The 15,686-nt window shown below is 33.2% G+C and overlaps 1 protein-coding gene across 2 annotated transcripts in view; it reads right to left on the bottom strand.

Annotated features, from left to right (window-relative positions):
- The window catches only part of LOC140436736 (hydrocephalus-inducing protein homolog), a 371,509-nt gene that overhangs the window by 184,030 nt on the left and 171,793 nt on the right, over window positions 1-15,686 (bottom strand). The window contains exons 37-38 of one of the 2 annotated variants that reach the window (XM_072525796.1): window positions 11,577-11,694; window positions 10,386-10,672 (exon numbers count right to left, since the gene is read on the bottom strand). The exons of the other annotated variant lie outside the window; for it this stretch is intronic. Of the exons in view, the coding sequence (XP_072381897.1) occupies window positions 10,386-10,672; window positions 11,577-11,694 (405 nt within the window). The remainder of the gene's footprint in view (window positions 1-10,385; window positions 10,673-11,576; window positions 11,695-15,686) is intronic. 2 annotated transcript variants of the gene reach the window in all.

The following is a 15,686-nucleotide window of genomic DNA, read 5'->3' on the forward strand; positions in this document are numbered from 1 at the left end:
AGGTGTACTGACCCTCCTTTACAATTACCTAATTAATGTAATAGAGCTAATAAAATTATTTCAATTTGAATATTTCTTACCTGCTGATTATTCTGTGAACTATAAAAATTCCATTGTATTTACTAAAACTCAACTTGATTTCAGTTATTTTGTATTCATAAAAGTGGCTCACTATTCGATTTCTCTTAGCCATGTACTCACTACTATAATCAGAGTCAAGTTTTTAAAACAGTTAGCAGGGAGTAAAACATTTCAGAATGTTTTTAATTAGGGTAATTACGAAAACAATGACTACATATTTTAGGCTGGTAAAAATATAGTAAAAATCTAGCAGAGCACTTTTGTATTTCCAAACATATTTTGCATTTAGCTAGCGTGAATGCGTAGCTTGTTGAATGTTTCCCATTAACTGTGGCTAAAGGGTCAAAAATTATAAGGGTGGATAAAATTCAGTAAAAACCTGGCAAGCAATTTATATTTTCAGTTTCAAGAGGAGTACAGTAAAATTGTAAAAATAGATTTTTTATCACCTTAAATATTAACCCAACAAAATTATTGACTTCTCATAAGTAGTAGTTGAAGGGTGAATAATTATTAGTGTGGTAATAAATTCATAAAAATCTAGCAGAGCACTGTGATATATCATAAATATTATTTTTGGAATTGTACTAGTTTTAACCGTAAGTCAGCAAAATAACTCCCCTTAACACATTGCGTGCCACGCTGTAATCGGGAAAATAGTCCCAGGGGCCAAAACACTTTTTTGTAATATTTGTATGTATTAATTAAAATGAAGATGTTTCTCACACTTTTTTTGTTTTATTTTTGTAGTTTTTAGTCATGTTTTGTAGTATTTTTGTGTCTCTCATATATGAGCGACGTGGCCCTGTAGAACAAAATTCATGATATGTAAGTTGCTGGCCACGTCTAACAAATATGATCGACGCATGTTTTTTAAAATTTTCTAATTTTGTTGCACATTTTGGGATTAAAAATTGAATGAACCGAATAATAAAAAATGTCTAAATGTCTAAATGAGGCTTAACCGAGGCTAAATTAGAGGAAGCATTGAATCACATCGATAGTGATGACGAGAGTAATGAACAATCTGCGTCAATGGATCGATTTGAGTCATCTGATAAAGATAATAATGAAGAAGACCCAGATATAGAAGATATTCTTCAGGATTTGGTGATGGAAGAGGCTCGGATTGAAAAGAATGACCAAAATGAAGATGAAGATATGTCAGCTTTTACTGATTGGCCCGAGTATGTGGGATGACACAAGAACTTCCAGTTTACGGGTCCTAGTGGTCTGCAACGAGATTTGTCCCCCGAAATGACTCCGCTTCAGGCATTTTTCCATATTGTCGATAGACTTTATTGTCATTAAAACGAACAGATTCGCGCAACAAACCATGGCAACCAAGGAAGCCAAAAGATATTCTCGTATAAATAAATGAAAACCGACCAATCCAGAAGAGATAAAAAAGTTCTTGGGTTTGACACTGTGGATGGGATTAGTTCGACTAAGTGGATTAATCGATTATTGGGAGACCAAGGGTATTTATCGTCTAGATATTCCAAGAGCAACTATGTCGCGGAACAGATATCAGCTGTTGCTAAGTGTTTTGCATTTCACCAATAATGAGACAATTCAAAGAGGAGATCGCTTAGCAAAAATTAAACCTCTGATTGATATCCTTCAAAATAAATTTCAATCTCTATTTTATCCTGGTGAAGACATCGTAATAGATGAAACTTTGGTACCATGGAGGGGGCGCCTAATTTTTAGGAAATATATACTAAACAAAGCTCACTAGTATTTAAACTGTGTTCAATCGATGGTTACACATGGGCACTTGTGTAAGAAGCTTCTCTATCAAGGACGCACTCTATATATAGATAATTTTTACACGAGCTACGAGTTAGCTAAAACAATGCTTGAAAAGCTAACACATGTTGTTGAAACCGTGAGAGCCAATAAGAAAATTATCCCAACAGATGTCCTTCAAGCTAAGATAAAAAGGGGAGAGATGGTATCTCGCGAAGACAAAAACGGAATAGTAGTCTTAAAATAGAAAGACACGCGGGACGTTAGGCTGCTCTCAACAAAGCATGTCCCAATTACGGTACCAGTTCACCCAGGGGTTACTAAGAGTAAACTCCCTATTGAGATCCAGAAATCCAACGACTCTCAAAATCCATCAGATGCCATAGCTAATGCCTCCAGTACCACCAATGTTTATGCATCAAGTAGTAGCGATTTGCCTTATTGCCAAATGGAATCTGAAAATTCCGATTCCCCGGACGCTTCTAACGACATACAGGAGGCAGTTCCAGTAAGAATAAAGAAAAAGTCCTGAAAACCAGAAGAAAAATCAGTTGCGATTCTGGCGTACAATAAAGGCAAAACTAGAATCGATTTATCAGACCAGATGGCATCTTATGCCACTACGCTCCGAAAGAGTATCAAATGGTATAAAAAGTTAGGAATAGAATTACTTCTGGGAGTATCAATGGTTAAATGCATGGGTTTTGTAGAAACGAGTCACAAAAAGAAAATCCAAATCCGTGCTTTTCGTGACATCACAGCAGCAAAGCTACTTCACATCGCAAATCTGAAAAACGAGCAGTTACCACAAAAGCCGCAGGAATATCAGCATTTACTTGTGAGAGTCGGGGAAAATGAAAAGAAAATCCGTCGCAGGTGTTCGTTGTGCTATGCAAAGATTCAGAAGGAATCAGGACGTATAGTTGCAAAATCTAAAGCCAAATTAACATACAATCATTGGGACAGCCGCAAATGTGTGCATTATGTTTTAATGAAAAGCATCAATTTTACAAGTTTTTAAATTTTTTTCCTTTGTATTAAAGTTATTGTTGAGTGTAGTTAGTTGATTTTTGCTTCGTTTTGTTAAGTTCTAAAAATACGTTTGTTCAGAATGAGTTTTGTGTTAATATTTTGTAAAATAAATATTGTTTAAACTTTTTGTTGTGTTAAATATATGTTTCCAATTTTGCTCAAACCAAGATACATACTACTTTGCCCAGAGGCCATGCTCACGATTCCCCATTAGAAAGACCCGGTACTGGGTTTCATATTTGATATACATGGCTAACTATTGATCGATGCGTGTCTCTCAAAAATGAGCGTCGTTGGTGTCTCTCATATATGAGAGACGTGGCACGCAATGTGTTAAGGGTGGTTTGGTGGTGAAAAATTATTAGGGTGATAATAAATTAGTGAAAATGGGTGAAAAAATATTACATAGGTTAAATTGGATTCCGCTCATTTGTCCTTGCCTAGCTTAAGGTACCTTAAATATTTAAATTGTTTGCAATTATTCGGAATCAAATGCATCACGGATTTTATGTCTACTAGTTTTGGGTTTAATATTTGTTTTACATTGAGCCACTTAGGTAGTAGTAGATCTTTAAATATTGCTGGTCGCTACACTTGTTTTTTTTCCAATCTCTATTTCAGCATAATTATCGTCACTCTCAAAGTTTGTTCTCAAAAAATGGAAAATGGTTTTTCTTTATCAAGAAAATCTCACGGGTTTGCAACCAGTTAATTTTCTTATTTTCCATATCGACTTTTCTATTTATTAACGTTAATAATTGAAGTTTAATAATTGAAATGCTACATACTAAATCTTAAATTATGGATATTTATGGATAAATTGACATATTAAATTTCTGTGTTAAAATTATTTTAAACGGTTCTAAAGGGACCTTCGGTATTTGAGAAAGTAATTGTTGTGTGCGTGCAAATATTAGATGTGTATTCAGTTAAAATGTATAATAATAACAACAATATTACAAAAAAATGAGTTAAATATATAACAAAAATACAAAACGTAATTAAAACAATACATTCATCATAATATTTTTCTTAAATGTTACTATTTACTGGTAAAATAACATTATTATATTTTAATCCATGTTTTTTTCGTATTCCCAATACTTCATGGCTTTTTATCAAAGTTTTTTCAACAAAATAAATAATTTTTCCATGGTCTTTTGCACAAATAACTAAAGATCGGATTATAGGCAAAATGCCTTTTTTGCCTGTTTTGCCTATTATAATTGTTTTTTGGACTTTTTGCCTTTTTTCGTAAATTCCGCCTATTTGTGCCTTTTTTAAAATTTCTTAGTACTACCCATGATATTATTCTATTACTAAACCATTCTATAATAAAATTATGGGTACAATAATAAAATATCAATGGTTTGTTTATATAACAGATTTCTAGGAAAATGTACCTGATCGAGACTTGAGGGTTAACTATTTGGAATTCCCTAAGCTTTATTAGTTTATTATCAGTTGTACAGTCGGTTACTGTGTCAGAGTTTACTCACAAATTGCTATATCCTAGTTTAGTTTTGTTGCGTATACCGAAAAGCAAAGAACTTTCTGTAGAAGTAGATGGAGCATTTTGTAAACCATGCGGCAAATCGGTAAGTTTTATTTTTTCTCTTTTTTTCTCGTCCCACAACATAACTAAATTCTCAAGCGGTTTTAGAATTCTAATTATTTTTTTTTTAATTCTCAGATTTCAAGTAGAAAAAAGTACTTAATTGACCAGCATTGTGGAACCCCACTTTATAAACGTAATTTGGAAAAATTAAATCCTCTAAGTTAGCCCAAATATCTCTGCGGGATAGTTTAAGCAGTTCAAAAAAAAGGAGGAAGACGCACTTAAATTTGATTTATGCCAGATGATGATTGCATCCAACATTCCTCTATATAAAGTTAATAACCCTAGTTTTAAATGCTTTTTCGAAAAATATCTTAATAAAAATAAATAATTAAGAAATCAAATTTCTTAATTTGAGAAAACATACTGTGGAAAAATGTTATGTGGAATGTATTTCAAAAATTAAGCGGGAGTTAGAGGGCAATTTTTTGTATATTATCGTGGATGAAACAACAGATGTATGCGGCAGGTATATAGCTAATTTAATGAATGGAATTTTGAACGAAAACTTTGCGAGAAAACCTTATTTAGTTGCCGTTAAAGAATTGGAAAAAACAAACAATTTAACAATAAGTCGATTTATACAAGATAGTTTAACAAACCTCTTTTTACCCAACGCTATGCCAGTGAATAAAATAGTTTTAATGCTTTCAGATGCTACGGCATATATGTTAAAAGCTGCTGTTAATTTAAAGATTTTTTATGAAAAAAGTTTTTGTACAGGCTCCGTTGAGGGTGCAAATATATAAAGAAAGACTTCCCGGTGTCCCTTTGCCACCTAAACCAGTAATTACAAGGTGGGGAACCTATCTCGAAGCAGTTTTTTTTTTACTTTGAACACTGCAATGAAATAGAATTAGTTATGTCAGAATTTGATGATGATATTTCCGAAGCCATTCGAGAAGCAAAAAAAAATATTAAAAAATCCCAAATTGAAACAGGAACTCGCTTATATCAATGACAATTATAAATTAATAGTTACCACAATTTCCTTATTAGAAAAACAAAAGATAAATTTATGTGGGTCAGTAAAATTAATAGATAATTTAAAGACGAAAATTAAATCGGCACCTGGAAGTAACGGTCAATTAATTTAAAAAAAAAAAAAATGAAATATGTTTTCGACAAGAATGAAGGTTTTTCGTTTTTATCTAATGTTGCTAAAGTTTTGAATGGGACCTTTTCCGAGGAATTTCAAATTATGCCAGATTTATTATCCGTTCTGAAATATGCTCCAATTACATCTGTCGATGTCGAACGTTCGTTTTCAATGTACAAATTAATTTTAAGTGATCGAAGACATAGTTTTAAGGCCGAAAATATTGAAAAACATTTAATTGTTTCTATTAATGATAAAATTTTAAGTGGTTACAATGTTTAATTATTAATTTACAGTTATTTAGTTACTAGTTTATTTATACTAATGTTATGATTATGATGTGTAAATATACCTGCCTTAAGTTAATATTACGTTAATTCACTTTGTACAATAAATAATAAGTTATATTCCTTTATTGCCTATATTTTGCTAAATGTTAATATTCCTGCCTTTTTTAATAAAAATCTTTGCCTATATAGGCGCGTTTTTCTTCAATTTTTGTTACCTATAAATCCGAGCTTTACAAATAACACGTACTCTTTTATTAACCCACATAATTTTTGTTTTTTATAAGACGTGAGACAATTATTAGTAGTATTCTGCAACTGAGATCACTCCAAAATTTTGAGGCCCAACAGCATGGATATTGTGAGGTCACATGATTTTTTTGCCAATGGAATCGCTGGGATCGAGGACGCAAACAGCTGTCGATATACGCTTTCTCACACACAGGAGGTTACCTATAGCGTTTTTCACTCACACGCACGCTTAATTTTTTTTAATCACCTGGAAAATAGGAAATCTCACTAAATAACCTGCCTTTTATAGAATATTTATTTTTAATAATAAAAAAATAGCCCGTCAAAATAGTAACTTACTCCAACTACTTTTTTTGTATTTATTTGCAAAATAGTTTTGCAAGCATCTTGCAAAGTTAAAATCCCTCGCAAATTGCTTAGCTTGTTAATTTTTTTTATTTTTGAATATGTCAACTTGTTTAAAAAAAAATTGCTTCCCAAGTGGCCCAATAAAATTTTTGTAATATTTATAGGGGCCGTAAAATGACCGCTACTCTCCAGCCATGTAGGCATTTCTGTATTAGGATATTATGAAAGAGATACATGAAAAATGTTCAGAATGCCTCAAATACCTACCCAAAAATATCTACCAACTTTCCTATTATGATGTGTAAGATATTTTGTGAGAGGCAACCTGTTTGCGTGAAAATAGTTCAGAATCCGGCAGTCCACTCTAGTATTTGATTTTTATTAATTAATTATTTGAAAACCTTTTCCTGGCCAACTGCTTGGAGCGGAGTCGTGTAGGAATATATCTGTACCCCAGAAGTAAAGTGTCGTAACTACACTTTTCAGTATTTGCCAGAAACGGCTCTCGAACATTTTGGTCCCTATATTACACAATTCTTTGATAGTATCAATTTAATTGGGCGGACTAAAATTGACTTTTTTTCAAATAATATACAAAACTATTTAGAACTTCATCGCGTTTCAGGATAATCAAGGGGAGCAGTTACGATAGTTTACCTCAAATTTAACTGTTATGTTAAAGTAGTTGCGATTAATCTGAAATGAACAAAAATAATTAAAATAAATAAATAACATGGTATTATCAAAAACTAAATTATTTATTTATAATAATACAAAAATAATGAATATTTAACATAATTTTAAAAGTTTCCGTCTGCTTTTTACAAGTCATTTGTACTTGTAGAGTGAGGAATGCTCCCATAGAAATGGTGGAAGCACTGTGGTACCCACTTTAATAAAGTTATAAGGTCTCTGTACTTTAAAGTGCTTATTGGTCTTCTAGTAGCATTTTTGTCTGTGGAATATATTCAGGCAACTTTGCTCTTCTGGTGCCCCTGCCCAGATCTACCATTTTAAAGATTTCCTGGGAAAAAGAGGTCTTATAATAAAGAATTTCTTCTCCTTTCCTTAGTTGCAAATGTACGACTTCACTGATTTTAAAATCTTCCTTTTCAGTATTTTTTCTACTAATTAAAGGAGATTCTACATAATCAAACAGAACCTTAAAATTTTTTAGGTCTTCGATCGTCATGTCATAAACACCTATAAGCTCCTTAAATTTACACTGTCGTATGAACTGTTGCCAATCCCACGGAGTCATCGATGTAGTTGAATTACTAATTTGTTTTTTAGCACGCTCAATAACAGAGTGCACTCCATCTACCTCCATATGGGTGTGTCCTCGAAGAAGGAATTATGATTGATAACTTTTAATGATGGCAATACTCTAAGTAACCAAATATAGCTTGCAACCACAGTAAAATTTCTGTTTTGGCCTTCGCAATTATCTGACCAAATAGTTAATGTTTCTGTGTCACCAGTAGCAATATTATCGAGTGCCCACTTCAAAATACTGGAGGAGACTTCGCAAAAACTGCGTGCCCCAACTGTTTCATCCCACATAGCACAGTGGGCTTTTCCGTTGGTACTATTTAGAATGGTTAGGTTGAGAGGCCATAATTTTCTTAAATAAAAAGAATGTGTGTTTGTCAAATAAGGTGTTGGCAAACACTTCTGCAGATCAATCTTTTTTCGATGAAAGTTCTCTTGACAAAATTTTGTCTGAATTTTTCAATTTATATCTAAGTTGGGCTTCTTCCCAGTGAGCTTCCAAAGTAGTCTGTAACTCCTGTTTATTTTCTTCATTGGCATTCTCTATGTTTATTTTTAATTCATTCCAATGATCACAGGTGTCGTTTGCTGGCAATTTAAATGACAAATTGAATTCCATGTTAAAAATTTGGTTGTACAACCACTGTTTTCCTATATCAGATTCATAAATTTTCTTTTGATTACAGTCCTCAAGATATAATGAAAACATTTTTGATAAATTAAGCTCATTCTCTATCTCCATCTACCTCCATAATTAACCAAATATAGCTTGCAACCACAGTAAAATTTCTGTTTTGGCCTTCGCAATTATCTGACCAAATAGTTAATGTTTCTGTGTCACCAGTAGCAATATTATCGAGTGCCCACTTCAAAATACTGGAGGAGACTTCGCAAGAACCGCGTGCCCCAACTGTTTCATCCCACATAGCACAGTGGGCTTTTCCGTTGGTACTATTTAGAATGGTTAGGTTGAGAGGCCATAATTTTCTTAAATAAAAAGAATGTGTGTTTGTCAAATAAGGTGTTGGCAAACACTTCTGCAGATCAATCTTTTTTCGATGAAAGTTCTCTTGACAAAATTTTGTCTGAATTTTTCAATTTATATCTAAGTTGGGCTTCTTCCCAGTGAGCTTCCAAATTAGTCTGTAACTCCTGTTTATTTTCTTCATTAGCATTCTCTATGTTTATTTTTAATTCATTCCAATGATCACAGGTGTCGTTTGCTGGCAATTTAAATGACAAATTGAATTCCATGTTAAAAATTTGGTTGTACAACCACTGTTTTCCTATATCAGATTCATGAATTTTCTTTTGCTTACAGTCCTCAAGATATAATGAAAACATTTTTGATAAATTAAGCTCATTCTCTAAATATTTTCGGGCAGATCTTGCCCTACTATAATGACTTTCAACGACTGGGAAACTTTTTATGTGCTCACGTATTATTTCCCGAATATTATTTGCAAATTTATTGCTTGGTGTCTTTCTTCCTCTTTTATCTGGCAAAACTAAACCACCTTCAACTTTTTTAGCCAGTGCAGTTTTCACAGTTGTTTTAAAAATGCTTAGTGTATTTAGAAAGAAGGTTTTACACACTTTAATATTTCTACCATTGAATTCAAAACTATAAATCAAGGTTGAATTTCTCTTCAAAGCATTATTAGTTGTTTTGCGAGCAACATTAATTTTTGAAATGCAGGAAGATGTAAACTGACGTTTAAGATCATTACTATTGCGCTTTTTGTGGAAATTGTTGAATATATTGAGTCTAGCATTTTCATCTATATTCTCTGAGCACTTTCTGATACATGATGGCATACATGGAGGTTTCAAACGTTTAGCTGCGATCAAGACGCCTTTTTTATTAGTATATTCTTTTCCTGCTTCCTTTTTTACTTTAAGTATGCTCGCTTTCCAGAGATCTACGTTACGTTTTCTTTTTCGGCCGTTCTGTTGAACTTCAACGTTTATGTCGTTTAAATCCGTCTGTAATTTTAACTCACTTTATTTCTGCAAAGTTCTACTAAAACTTTTCCTCTGCCTGTCATAATGTACTTTTTCCTGTTGTACAAAAGTAGGATATTATTAAACAGACACACAACTTTCATAAAAAATACTAAAATTACAGCATTGCCTCTATTATTACTTTTAAACGAAAGACGTAACCTCACATCACTGTTGCTATGAACATAATGACAAACGAGTCAAGTCGTAACTGCTCTAGGAGTGCGACTACAGCCGAATCAAATGGAAGGGAGGGGTGAGAGGTAAACAATCGTATAATACATTAGGACAGTTTACTTCAGTTTACTAAAGGTGTTTAAAGCTGTGAAGTGAGAAGTAAACAATCGTAAGGTATATTAAGATAGTTAACCTTCTAAGTAGTTCTCTACTATGAGACAGTTTAAAAACAGTGTTTTTCACATTGCTTACATATTGCAGTTATGATACTTTACCACTAAAAAGGTTAATATTTTTTGATGCAGTTACAACAATAACCTGAAAATCGCAATTTTTGTAGTTACGACACTTTACTTCTGGGGTACAGATATGTAATTTATATGCTCCGTTTTATTTTCGCGTAATCTGTACATATAATATCTAAAATAAAGCAGGTAAATAAATAATTAGGAGTATGACTAACCTGAAGAAGCATATCTGAATATTTTCCAGTTGAAGATGATTCTATTAATGATGTAGGTAAATATTCTATTTTAAAAAGATCTGATTGAGTTTGTTTGAATCGTTTCATATTCTTTAATACCGAATACATTATACTCGACTCTTTGATCACAACCGTAGAAGAGCCGTTGAGTTCTTCAAAGCCAGGTTTCAATTCATATATTTTCTTTAATAAGTTTTGTATCACTAAAGGTATATTTTTTTGATATCTATGAGTTCCAGCATTGTTAATAATTAAAATCGGTATTCCTGTAATAATTTTAAATAAATTAATTTAACGAACAGACGATCAAGTAATAATGGCTCAAGATTATGACGATTTAAACTATATGGCACGAAAATTAATTGAAGAGTATGATATATGGGGTCTAGAAGTAAATAAAAAGAAAACCGAATACCTGTGCATTGGAGCAGAACAAAAAGATCTCATATTAGACGATAACACTACGATAAAGCACTGCTGTGACTACAAATACCTAGGTATCACTATTTCACAAGATGGAACATTAGACAAAGCCATAAGAGAGAGAAATACGTCAGGGAGAAAAGCCATCACAATGTTAAACACCATTTTATGGGACCAATCCATCAGCAAAGAAAATAAAAAGAGGATATATGAGACTATAGTAAAAAGTATCACTTTATACAGCTGTGAAGTATGGCCACTGAAAGAAAGAACACTGTCAACGCTGAAAGCGACGGAAATGGATTTTTGGAGAAGAGCCGCAGGAAGATCTAGAAGAGAAAGGATTACCAACGAACGCATTAGAGAAATAATGGGAATCAAACGAACAATCACAGATGACCTAACAACAAAACAACTTATCTGGTTCGGACACTTACAAAGAATGGACGAACACGGAATGCCAAAAGAAATACTAAAGTGGCAACCAGAAGGAAAGAGAAAACGAGGTAGACCGAGAAAAAGTTGGAGCGAAGGAATAAATAAAGAACTGAGAGAGAGGGCCATAGAAGAAGATCTATGGAACAACCGGTCTAAGTGGCGATTGGAAGTCGGAAAACGGCGGAGAACGTTATAAACCGACAAGTAGTAGTAGTAGTATTTAACGAAACATTTATAGAGAATAAACAGTAACTACTTATACAAAGGGTATTTTTTTTTAATTATTATTTTAATTGTTAAAATATTTACCTGCTTCTTGTAAATCCGATGATATTACCGTCGGGGTAAAATTTAGCATGAGACTTCCTTTTTTTTGTTTAGCATTTTTATGTTTCTTGTCATTTTTAACATAATTAAGCGGAGGTGCCTAAAAAGCGTGAAATATATACAGGGTGGCCAAACGAAAACTACACAGAGGCATAATAAGGAACTAAGAGAACATTTTTAAAAAAGCCAGCGACAGGTAAATCTTTTATTAAAGGGGACACATCTTTTGGTATTGTCGATTATTTTACTTTCACTCCTAAGACAGGGTAAGAATTACCTCAAAATTTTGTAATAGCAATGAGGGTCAAATAAAATCGACACCTTATATGAATAACATTGTAATTCGCTTTTGCTTAGTTTCGAGGAGAGCGATTTAAAAAAAATTTCTACAAGATTTTATTTTTTACTTCTTAAGTTTTAATATTTTTTATAGTTTTTTTAATCCATATTTTATAACTTTTCCTCAATTTTTCACTTTCACGTACCGCATTGTTGTTAAAATTCATCATCATATGTGGCTCGACAATCCATTGTGGATCTTGATCTGCTCACAAAGAAGTCGCCACTCATGTCAATTCCTGGCAACTTCCCTTTATCTTCTGACCCTTAGAATCTGTAGGTCTTCTTCCACATCCTCAATCCAGCTCATTCGTGGTCGTCCTCTGCTTCTTATGCCCTCTGGTTTTGAAAATATTAATCTCTTCGTGTATTCGTGATCTGACATCCTAGCAATGTGTCTAGCCCATCTAAGTCCCATTTTTCAAGAATTTTAGGTGAAGATCATTGTAAGTAGTTTATACAATGATATTTTAACAAAATATGTTTCTTTGATTGGGTGCATATAAATGATAACTAATGAGTATATTTTAAAATAAAGAGATTATTATTAGTTTTTTTATTGATTTTACCTTAACGTGATTTCTTTTATTTAAACAAGTATCTAAGAATTCGCATCACATATTAGCAAGAAGTAAATAAAATACTATCTGTTAGATTTATTTATTACAAAATGAGGATTTACAAATTATAAAAGCGTGTATAATATTTGCATAACAATAACCTTCCACAGATCTAATATCAGAGACAGTAAAAATATACACTTTAAACTTCCTTTTATAATAAAACAATGACACCTCTTATTGGGGTGTAGTTAATATTTTTTGCAAATTAAAGCAAGCAGTTACAACTTGCAGCTGTTACTGTTTTCTTATACACCTCTTTATCGCGATTTTTGGCTACACGTGTAACACATTTGTTTGCAATATATCTCGCAATCTCTCTCTTCCTCTCTCTCTCTCTCTTCAATCCTGACCCCACGGAGGGAGTGTAGTGGTCATCTAGATGTTGTGTATTGTTCATTTCCAAAGAACTCTGTCTCTGGCCATTTCTCTTAACTCATGCATAGATCTTTTGCATATGCCTGTAATTTAATCGATCCATCTTGTTGGAGATCTTCCTCGTGGCGTTTTACATTTCCTTTGGTAATAAGTCTTTCCATATTTTCTATGTCTGCTGTCATAAGATGTCCAAAGTATTTTAATTTTTGATTAATTCATTTAAATGACTTTTAATTCATTTAAAATTAAAATATTTGTCATGTGGTCAAATATGTGTCCACGGAATTCGTAACATTCTTCTTCAACAAAACATTTCAGTGGCGTCTATATTTCTTCTTTTCGCTTTTCGTAGGGTCCTAGATTCACATCCGTATTTTTGCAATATGTAAAGCATATACATTTTCTATTTGGTCCTTCTCTTGCTTTAAAGTGTTATGTAGATTACAAGTGAGACCCTGATTTTTTTTCGGTGCAAAAAGCCGATATTAAACTCAGTATTGAGTATGTCTATATGCAGATGATCCCCAGAATGCAAATCACGTCGAGTTCACTGCAAGAGAGGGAACCAAACATTCTAAAGTCAGAGGTAGAAAAAGCAATCAAAAAGTTAAAAAATAAAAAATCTTCTGGCGCAGACCAGATCACCGCAGAAGTTTTAAAAGAGACTGGAGATGTTGGAGTAAATGTTATGCATATAATCTGCAAAAAGATTTGGAAAACCGGAGAGTGTCCCAACGACTGGACAACATCCACTTTCATCCCTTTATTCAAAAAAGGAACTCCGCCAGATTGCAGCAACTACAGAATGGCATTCCTAATATCCCATGCAAGCAAGGTTCTACTTCATGTAATACATGAAAGACTAAAAGCTTTTCTATTGCCTTAGATATCAAAAGAACAAGCGGAATTTGTCCCAGAAACAGGCACAAGAGAACACATTATTAATTTCAGACAGCTAATCGAGAAAACTCGTGAATTCAATACTTCTATGCTTATGTGCTTTGTGGATTACACAAAGGCCTTCGATAAAGTCAAATGGCAGTAGCTATGGTCCGTACTAGTGGAGATGGAAACACCACACCACTTAATTCAACTAATTAAAAGTCTATATAAAAATAATAAGTGCACAGTAAAAATAAACAACACCCATTCCGATCATTTCAGAACAGAAGCAGGTATCAGGCAGGGATGCATAATCTCGCCAACTCTGTTATATCTACAGCGAACACATTATGCGAAAGGTACTAGACGGATGGAAGGGTGGAATATCAGTAAGAGGTCAAAAAATCAGTAACTTGAGTTATGCTGATGACACTTTAATAATCGCGGCAAATCAAGAAGAAATGGAAGACATAATGAGATGTCTGGAGGAGAAAAGCAAAACGTATGGACTAAAGCTAAATAGGAGTAAGACAAAGATCATGATAGTAGACAGAGTTCGGAATAATCTTCAACACAATAAAGAAATTGGGGGCTTTGAAGTAGTACATAGGTTCAAATACCTGGGGTCCCTAATAATAAATGACGGAGGGTGTGACAGAGAGTACGTAGAAGGTTGACTATTGCTAGAACAGCTATGATGAAACTGGTAACAATTTGGAAAAATTCTGGTATAGAAATATACATAAAACTAAGGCTGGTAAGGGCACTCATTTTTCCCATGGCCACATATGCATCCGAAAAGTGGACCTTAAAGGAATCGGATAAAAATAAACTAGACGCTTTTAAAATGTGGGTATACCGCCGCATGTTAATAATATTCTGGATTGATCGTCGCACTAACGTATCGATATTAGAACAACTTAAAGTAAAGGATATATTGCTTAAACAAATACAACAGAGATATTTGCAGTATTTTGTACACATTAGTCGAGGGTAGAGTTGAAGGAAAGAGACCTAAGGGAAGATCTCCAAGCCGTTAGGTAGATCAAACAAAAATATTGGTTAACCAAGGGTTACATGAAGCCGAACAACTAGCCCAGGACAGGGAACTATGGAGGGAAAATGTAAAAAAACTGTAAAGACCTGATGGTGTCACTACATCCCAAAAGGGATTAGAACTGAGTAGGAGGATTGAACATGTGTCTATACTGACTTTTGGTGACTGGCTTATCGCATGGGGGATTCTCTAACATCCATTTATTATACAGTATATACAATTTGGAAACCGTTAAAATACATCTTAGTTGTTATTTTCTTGCGCAGTGGAATTCTTTTACCGGAATAAAGTTTATATGCGCACGAATGACGCAAATTCGTTAATTTTTCAGTTTTACTAGTATATTCTTAGCCAGAGTTCCACAGTTTCCTCATTTTCCAAACACTTGGATCTCTTTGTCTCGCCCTTCCTAGACTTTTCTTTGGGTATTGTTTTTTCTTAACAGATGTATTTAATGATGAGCTTATAACTTCTACCATGTAGAAGTTTCCGCCGTCAACGTATCTTGTGTATGTAATGCACTGTGAACATTTGGTACCTTATTTTTATCAGTAGAAGTTAGTTCGGTCGTAAATGATATATGTAGGTGTTATTATTTTTGTTTGAAATTCTAAACTAGTATTTTCACGCGAGTGGTTAAGACTTAAGACATGCTCACTATGCTCAGCAGTTAATAAAAAAGAATTTACTTCTTGTATTTTATCTTCCTGACTAGAAGAGGCTGTTAAACTGATTTTAACTTTATTTATAGTAATGTTCCACTACCTTGCTTTCTTGTATAATGACTTACAATGAAGTTGTTGAAATTTACTTAAT

This window comes from Diabrotica undecimpunctata, chromosome 3, assembly GCF_040954645.1.
Source record: "Diabrotica undecimpunctata isolate CICGRU chromosome 3, icDiaUnde3, whole genome shotgun sequence".
Taxonomy (NCBI): domain Eukaryota; kingdom Metazoa; phylum Arthropoda; class Insecta; order Coleoptera; family Chrysomelidae; genus Diabrotica; species Diabrotica undecimpunctata.